The sequence below is a fragment of the Limulus polyphemus genome, unplaced genomic scaffold (genome assembly GCF_000517525.1).
Source record: "Limulus polyphemus unplaced genomic scaffold, Limulus_polyphemus-2.1.2 Scaffold211, whole genome shotgun sequence".
In the NCBI taxonomy this organism is placed as follows: Eukaryota; Metazoa; Arthropoda; class Merostomata; order Xiphosura; family Limulidae; genus Limulus; species Limulus polyphemus.
The window spans coordinates 115,858-125,118 of NW_013665821.1; the positions used below are offsets into that span (position 1 = coordinate 115,858).

Below are 9,261 nucleotides of genomic sequence, written 5' to 3' on the forward strand. Positions count from 1 at the left end.
TAAACTGTTTTACGTTACAGTTTTTATAGTTAGAAATTAATGGATTATCGGAAACAAACAATAAGATAGTTATACGATTCATGCCAGTTGGTAGTAAAATTTTAATAACTGTAAGTGTCACATTAATTCGAGTTATAGTAAAAGTTATGTTGAGAAAGCGACGAACTATTACTATGAGTAACGTTAAAGCTAAGTTCAGCATTTGAAATCTTAATTTTTGCAGAATGGATTGATTAAAATATTTACATGTTTTTTCTTTATAACTTCATGGGTATAATTTAAAATAATCCAGTAGACTTAGTGCTTAAGACTACGGTTATTACCATCTGTTGTACAATAAAAAAAAATAAAAAAAATCAACGGTCTCATAATTGCATGGACAAGTATAATAATATTTAATATAGTAAATGTGTATCCTGGAAGGAAGGAAGTTTCGCGAGAATTATACGTTTGTCGTGTTAGCTTCCGTTGAGCAATTGTTTTTAGTAATGAAAAGTTAAAGGGCAGTTAAACTGCTTGAGTTGTTGCTGTTTAATGTTAGTCTTCTTAGATCTTTACTTTGGTAAGAATGTACTAAATAAGTAAATTTGAAATTGACAGTTTAGTATGCAGCGTAAATGAAAAACATTTAATTTTACTGGAAAGTTATACTTATTGTTAATTACAATTTAGTGAAGAACATATGAAATTTTAATTTAATAGCTATAAACTAAAGTTAACCCTTACGCTTTTATTTTTACTTAGTTTAAGTCTTAACCCAAAATTCTAATTGTATTTAGAAAGAGCAGAGTTCATATACACTAAAATCTAAATATTGCATTAATACTAATAGAGTAATATTTGAGAGTAATACTTTTGCTAAGGTCCCTATTTCGTACATTTGTTTTATATGTGTGTGTGTGTTTTCATGCTCTGTGTTGTCTTAGTTTGAGCTTATATATGTGCCTTCATCCCTGTAATGAATCTACCAAAGTCTTTAGTTGTCAAAAATGTAAATATGGAATCTCATTTAAAGTTCTATAAAAGTATAAAGCACCTGTGATCTGATGTTGTGTAGAGTTGGGCAGTAAGTGGAATTTGCCAATCAATTAATTGCCTTGCTCATTAATCAGTTATTTTCAAGTTTCAACTATTTGATTGGTCTCACAAGATATCAAAAAAGTTATTCTCATGAGTTGACAAAGGAAAAACTTTATATTGCTACAAATCAGGTGTAAATACCTATGATTGGCAAAGCACAGATAGCCTAATGTGTAGCTTTGTGCTTAACAACAAATATAGTTGTAATAATAAGAAAGTCTAATTTTGATTGGTTAGTTACCTTTGTGAATCATAGTACTAATCAGTTAAGCAGAACAAACTTTATTCAAAAATAATAATGAAAAATCATAATTGTAATATTTTGATTACTACCAAATACTGGATATTTGGAATGTTATAAACATTAATAAGACTAGTTGATTATTTTGTGACATTAATCAATTTAATGGTAGTTTTGATTAATTGATTATTTTACATGACACTAATCAGTGCTCATGGGTGATCGATTTATGGCCCAACTCTACTGTTGTTTATTGCTTATGAATTGAGAATATATTTTATCTAAAATATGAATTAATATTTGTACTTCAGTCATAATAGCATATGAATCTGGGTTTATAAAGCTGAAAACTGTTTTGCAATGAATACTTTGATTGTTGTAATTGCTATGATTGTACAGAATAGAAAAATTTGAATGAATTTAGTATCTGTTTCTTTTACTTAGCTTTTTGAATCCTTCTATGCCTCTCTCTGATGTTCTGCATTTTACATTTGCAACATAACAGTTTTGAGTCTTTTTAACTTTCATATAAAACACTATTCATTTTATGTTTACGGTGAACTTTATGGGTATGACACTTTTTTTTTATAACTGTGAATATAATGGAAGGGACAAGTTAAAATACTGATATGTGATATAATTTTGAGATGTTTTGCATCTATTCAGAGCACTAATTCAATTTTTTTTAAGTTGGGCAAGAGATAATAGTATTACTATGTTTACCATTTCTCTGCTTGGTCATAAAGTCTGGTGGCTAGACTAAGCCACTGTATTTATTTGATTGTATACAATATTCTGAGTGATAGGTTTATGAAATAAGAAAGAAGTTTCTGTTTTGAAAAACAGTTAACAATTGTTTGATTTGAAAAATATAAAAACATTGAATGTGTTGCAATTAATCATAATACTATAGGTACATATATTTTTACAACAACTGATAAATTTGACATATGGGTCAAACAAGCTGTGGCATAATGACATTGTGAGAAATCTACTAGATGCAAAAAAACTGAAAAATTGCTACAAAATAAAAATTCTACACAAATCAAATTGGAATTTGCTTTGAGTTTGTGCATAATGTATGTGTTTCATTACCAGTTGCTATAAAACTACAATTAGTATATTTCACTTCACATAATGGTAAAGAAGTTATAACAACAAATGTTATTTGAAAACAAAGTGTATAACTGTGGAAAAGTCAGTTAGCTCTATCTGACACCTGAAATGTTTTAAATCATGATTTTTTTTATTCCCATATAAAGCTACTTTGGTTGACTAGGATTTGAGCACTTTTGTCCCAGATTATGTAGAGCTGAGAGATTAATTGATATATTGATTACAATGATGATAAATGAAGATAATAAATTAATCAAAATTAGTGTTTCTGATTATTACTGTTTTCAGTTATTCCAACAAGCCAAGTAATTGAAATATTCTCATTATTATTTTCTATTAATTCAAGATTGTTCAGCTTAATTAGTGTCAAAACTCTCTCAAATAATCAACTAATGAAAATTAGCCTTTCTGATCATTATAATTCTTGATTATTACAACTATCCAAAGTTAATGTAAGAACAATTGATTAGTTTAGTATAATCAATTAATGAGCTCAACTTCCTCTAATTGCTTAGCTCTACTCTGATATCCTTCAAGGAAATTTTTTCTAAAACTGTCTCATAAAGTTGTCAATTAGCTTGCTTATTCACATAAATGAATTAAATTTTTATTTGCTTTTTTTATCTTTCAGAAGGAAACAATGGCTAGCATATCTTCAGCCATAAAACATATAAAACTTTTGGATGGTGGATTTGCAACAGAATTAGTGAACCTTGGTTTTCAATTAGATGTAAGTAATCTAGTTTTGCTTTTGTTTTTTTTTTTTTTTGTAAGTCATTTAATATTTTTGCCTTCATAATGCGTATGGAAATTTTGTAATATTGGGACTTGATTTTTTGTTTCCATTACCAAAGATCCTATTTCATTAAGATGGTTCACTTGGTCTTAAAAGTGATCAGGCTAATTGCAGCACTTGAAGTGGCAGGTTTCATAGCAGACGACTGTTCTGCTCTTGACTGCTTGCTGCCGAAGCAGAATGCTGTATAAAGAACCTCTGGGATATCATTCCCAGTTTTGGTTTACATGTTTAATAAACATACTAATTATTAATTACAACAATTTTTCCTCATTTGAAATCAAAAACATTTCTTCATTTCTTCCTAATATTTTTGTATCCCAAATTTTCTTATGCACTTAACTCTCCCAGCAATTCATCACACTGATGAAAAATGTTTATCAAGAGACAGCATGATAACTCATTTTTGACACTATACTTAAGTGCATTATCAACAGGTAAAGAGAACAAGTAATTCAAAATTGTTAATCTAAAAAGTGGAATAGGGATCTTCAAAAAAGTACACAAACAAGTTGAATCAAAATACAAATATTATATTTTCAAGCCTACAACTAGGGGCTCTAAAAAAGTAAACAAACTAGGCTGGAATTAGCAACAACATTATTTTCTCAAGGTGCAAGTCCCTATTTTGACTTCACTAAAATTGACAAGTCAATGGAGTCAAAATAGAGATTTGTAGCTTGAGAAAATAATGTAGACACTATTTCCAGCCTAGTTTGTTTATTTTTTTAGAGTTCCTAGTTGTAGGCTTAAAAGTATAATCTTTGCATTTGATTCAACTTCTTTCTGTACTTTTTTTATGATCCCTATTCTCCTTTTTAAATTAACAGTTAATTATCTTGTTTCTTAAGTTTTTAAAGTCCATTTATGGAGAATGAATTTTAAGCTGCATTCGTGCATATGCATTCAGTTGAATGTTACATGTTTTTCAAAAGTTTACTGCTGCATTGGCCTTATTTTCCACCCAACCATTATTTACTGAGCCAAGTGGTTTTGTGCCTGAGGTTTCATGTAAACATGCGTTCAATAAGTGTCGAGTATAAAGGAAGCTACTCACAACAACAATGCATGTATTATGTATTTATAGCCACATAAATCAACTTTTAATGAAAAATAATCACCATCTTTTATAAACATGGTCATTTTCAGCATTTCATATAGGTTTTGGTGCAAAATACCCAGCCAATTTTGCTGTAGGCTTGTGAAACAAAAATGTGAATAATAATAAAATACACACTCACAATTTCAGCAAAATATGAAAATTGGTAGAATAAATCATCACTCACAAGAGTAGAGAAATCTACTATGGTAATTGTCTACTTTGAGAAAACTCACTGAAATTGTCGTAGAAAACCACGTAGACACAAAATATAACAGCAAACTTGAGAAGTGGTGAATCCTCAACATAACAGTTTTCAATTAATGTACTATAAGTTGCACAAATTATTTTCCAGTTAATGTGCATTAGTAAAACACCAGATTTTTTTTCAACAACTGAAAGTGAAGGACTTAAGAGAAATTCCTCAAGGCAAAAAAACAAAAGTGCTTGAATTAATTTAGAACTACTCTATGACATACTTAATACTTCATTCATTATTATTGGCCAAGTTTCAGTAAAATATTCATAGCCATTTTTTTGTAGCAGCTTGTAAAGCTATAATGAATAAAATTAAGGCTGGAGGCTTTGCTGACTAGTATAATGGTGCTTAAATAGCTTGTACATTTCTGTGACACTTGAACAGCTTCAAAGAGCTTATATTGGTAGCAAAGAAGAACTTAGAAAATTTTAGAGGGTAGAAATCTCAACTTTAAAATTATCAGCTTAAAAATAGCCCTACAACCTTAATAGGAATTTGTTTAGTATCTGTGCACAGATTTTGGCACAGTATACCTAGCCATTTTTATTGTAGGCTTTGATACTTGAATGGCTTCTAAGAGAAACTTAGCCATTAGTGATGGAAAAAAAAAAACTGGTAAAATCTCTTCCAAGAATCATCATAAAAATAGTCCTATGACTTGCACAGGAGTTTTTTTAGTAGGTTTGTCCAGGTTTAAATAAAATATTCATAGCTGTTTTTTCTGTAGGCTTGGGAAACAAGAACAACATGAATAATAATATAAAGAACAAATGGGTGAATTTTGTTTAACAATCAGAAAAACAATTTTTTTTCTATTATCAATATTTTTGCAGCCTTGGCTGTTGAGATAGAAGGTCTTAGGTGTTGTTGCAAGAACAAGTCTACTTGTTAAGATGGTTTTTGCCTGTATGTTCTATTAGAATTTTGATAATGATTTTCCTCATCGTCTACTTAAATAATGTTCTAACATTACTGGTGTTTCAGGGGTAGAAAATTCTCAAAATTTTAACACTCCTTGTTGGGCATGTAGCACTAAATTTTGCATGCCTAACACAGAATTTTATGTTCCTCAGGTATGAAACTAAAAAAAAAATGAACACCTCACCCTACTTTAAATTGTCCAATTTTCTGCTTGTGGTGATTTCTGAAGTACTTGCCCTATTATAATAAGAAAAATGGGCTTTCAGTTTCAGAAGCTTTGGCTTATGGTATTTAAGAAATATCATTTCAAGGTGTCACTTGGCTTCACAAGAATAGATCTTCCAGTTGAAATGCAGCTTTAGATTCTAGTACCAGTACAATTTCTAATGGTATGACAGTTAATGTTTTTGGTTTGGATTTTCATTCTATTTTAAATGTTTATATATTTATTTGCCACAAATATAAAAACATGTCAATGAATGTTTGTTTTATTTCTGTGTTAAAAAACAAGAACACTACATTTCCATGGTCTCTAAAACTTTAGTTTAAGCTTTTGCAGCACTATTTACTCTTTTTCAGACTGTTATTCCAGACAGTTAAGTATAGTTTTAAATGTTCATAAGAATTTTTACAATAGTGTTGGAGCTGTAAGAGTTGTATCTATAACTGCTCTGCTACAGAAAGGTATTGTGACCAACCAAGAGAAATGAATAATCAAAATCAAGTAATTTTATTAATTAGACAAATACATACTCAGTCAAAGTAAAAACTTAATAATTTGGATATTATTCAAGTAGCTTAAATATAAAGTCAAACAACATAAAAATTTAAATAATATCACATTATATTGTGAAATGAAACTTTTATAAGTTATCAGTTATTTAACAACACTATTCAACTTGTCCAGACAAGCCACTTAATGCTTTATTTTTACATTGATGGTATGTTGTATAAACATATTTTCAGTATTTTTTTGCATGGAATAAGAGAGATTTCCACTGTCAAAACCTAGTACTTTGGATTAATCAATGTTCAACCATATAGTCCTAAAGCAACCTGAATAGAAAAATAAGTAATTCTATATTATAAAGGTTTTAATTATTATAGTTTTACCTTACAAAGTTTGAATAGATAATAAGAAAACACATAGAGTAATTAGATAATATTAGTTTTAATGTGTTGACACTCCCAAGTTGGATTGTGGACTAATGAATCACTCCTTATTGCCAAACTTGCATGGTTTTTTTTGATACATGCCTGTGGAACCACACATACCATAGAACAGCTTCCTCCATTAGCCATCTTGCATGTGATATCACAAAACTTCCTGTTTCATTCAACAATGCCATTTTGGACATCAAATATTCTTTTCTACAATTCACATCAATATATAACTTAGTAAAGCTTTACATGCTGTCAGTATGGCATAAATGTTGCTTTTGGCAAAATATACAAATCCAAAACTATGAGTTTTCATTCTCTTGATATATTTTGTTTACACTTGTCTCTAAGATGACTTACAGCATCAGATAAAATTATGTTAGGAAAATAATTTGTCATTTTTTACCTAATACAATTTAAGCATTTGATATCTAGTATGGCAGAGTAAATTACAGACCATGCAAGTCTTGGACATCAGTGCAAGACCTCTTGCAGCTTGAAAAAAAATTCATATGAATTTGGTTCTGAAATATAAAATATGCTAGGATTGCTTTGGTTGCAAATACTATGGTTTAAATCTGTAATAATATTTACTTGCAATAGTTTTAGGGCACTAAGTATTTTGAGGTGAACACTTTGGGCATGTAATATATTTTTTCACAGGGCCTGTTGAATTTTTTACATATCCTAGGCAATATAATTATCGAACATTGTTTGACGCTTGTGAGGAGTGTAATCAATTAACCAATACAGAGCAGTAAGTGTATAAAATGTGTTATCACATTAGTTACACTCTACTTGAAGGCCAGGTGGCACCATACCATAGAAACATCTATTTTCTTAATTCTGAAAGCATTTGTAAAGTGTAATATACATAGTAATTATCACCACTGTATCACATTAAATGGTCTAACAAACAGCTAATCCTACATATCAATAATTTTTCCATTGAATCACCTGTTTGTATTCATAAATTTTAATAGTGTATTTTCTGACTGTCAAATATGGAATAATACTATACTTTGTAGTTCTACTTTTGTTTACTACAAACAATTTCCAGTGTCTGATGCCTTTCTTCCTGTATTATGCACTATTGTCGTGATACCACAAGGATTTGTGTTACAACTCATAATCTTCTTGAAACATTAACCATTAAATGTGATCATTAATTAAAATAATACACTCTAAAGAATAAACAGTATACAGATATTATATCATCTTTAGAACATTAACCATTATATGTGATGATTAATTAAAGTAATACACTCTAGAGCAGTGTTTCACAACCCAAATGCTACTGTGCCACAGTAGATCTTTTGAATATTTCACTGCACCCTGGTAACATTAGTTACTATATATTCGTACAACATTTCGCGTCCCGGCAAATAATTATCCGTGACCCATTATAAGGTTGCACCCTGGCGGTTGGGAGACACTGCTCTAGAGCATGAAAGTATACAGATATTAGATTAATTCCTCCATCTATATGATCTTATATTAAAAAAAGAAAGAAAATTGTTCCTAATTGTAAGCTACAACCTTTGGTACATTTAATAAAGTGTGTGGTTAAATAGGTGGCTAGGTAAGTTATATTAAACCATCTGCCAAATGGTGCAGTTGAAATTGCATTATGTTTGTCAGATAGGGAATGGGCTGTTTTCACAATATAGCAGCTTTGTTCCGTACATAAAAGTTTACAAAAATGATACAGAAATTTTTCCATAAACTTATTTGCTTATAAGAGTTTGTTTAACTCTGGAGAAGTGAGTTATATGCTTACAAGAGTTAATTTAATTCTAGAGAAGTAAGTTATACATTTCACAATACTACCAGTAGTTAAATAACTATAACTTTGAAAGAAAAATGAAACATATATTATTAAATTAATATTGTAATTGCAGGATGATCCTTTATGGAGTTCTCGTGTACTGGCAACCAATCCTCAGTCAATTGTAGAGGTCCATAAAAGGTAAAACAATAAAATAATATGTTTTGTTATACCATTATATTGTATCAAAAAGTCTTGTTATACAATATTTTATATTCACTGTTTTTATTGAAATGATTTTTGTTTCAATTAGAAAGGAGTCAACTTTTATAAATTTCTAAATAGGACCATACATTTAAAAGGAAAGTGGATTTTTTTGTTTCAAGATACAGTTTTCTTAAGGGATTATGTATTAAAATTTCATTAAACATAATTTACAATCTCATATTGTTACTATTTTTGTGATGGTGTTTTGTGTTTTCATTCTTCATAAACATTAACAAACAAGCCTTGAAAATGCTGCCAGAATTATCCATTGACCATTGGATTACCTTTTTTCCTTTAAAAAAAAGGCTTATTTATTAGGTCATCAAGAAATTAATGTCACATTTTGGAGCACTTTCATTAACCACCCCCAAAAAACATACACCATGTATAATAGTTAATCGAACCGCCTAAACATCACATTAGTACAGCCTATGTAATGTGTAAAGTTTAGTATTCTTTACTCCCTTGTAGTGATGGCACACATTCAGCATGTAATGCTGTTTGAATACAAGAAGGGAAGCAACACCTCTATAGCCACAAAGAATATCAAAGA

General features: G+C 29.5%; 1 protein-coding gene and 1 long non-coding RNA gene across 2 annotated transcripts in view; one reads left to right on the top strand and one right to left on the bottom strand.

The window, feature by feature from the left end:
- The first annotated feature begins 222 nt into the window (after positions 1–222).
- Positions 223–9,261, top strand: part of LOC106478439 (homocysteine S-methyltransferase YbgG-like) — a 22,453-nt gene continuing 13,414 nt past the window's right edge. Inside the window, exons 1-3 of the mRNA XM_013938981.2 lie at positions 223–562; positions 3,069–3,167; positions 8,575–8,642. Coding sequence (XP_013794435.1) covers positions 3,078–3,167; positions 8,575–8,642 — 158 coding nt within the window. The 5' untranslated portion in view covers positions 223–562; positions 3,069–3,077. The remainder of the gene's footprint in view (positions 563–3,068; positions 3,168–8,574; positions 8,643–9,261) is intronic.
- Positions 4,842–9,261, bottom strand: part of LOC111085036 — a 14,792-nt gene continuing 10,372 nt past the window's right edge. The window contains exon 3 of the long non-coding RNA XR_002609904.1: positions 4,842–4,920. This is a non-coding gene — a long non-coding RNA (uncharacterized LOC111085036). The remainder of the gene's footprint in view (positions 4,921–9,261) is intronic.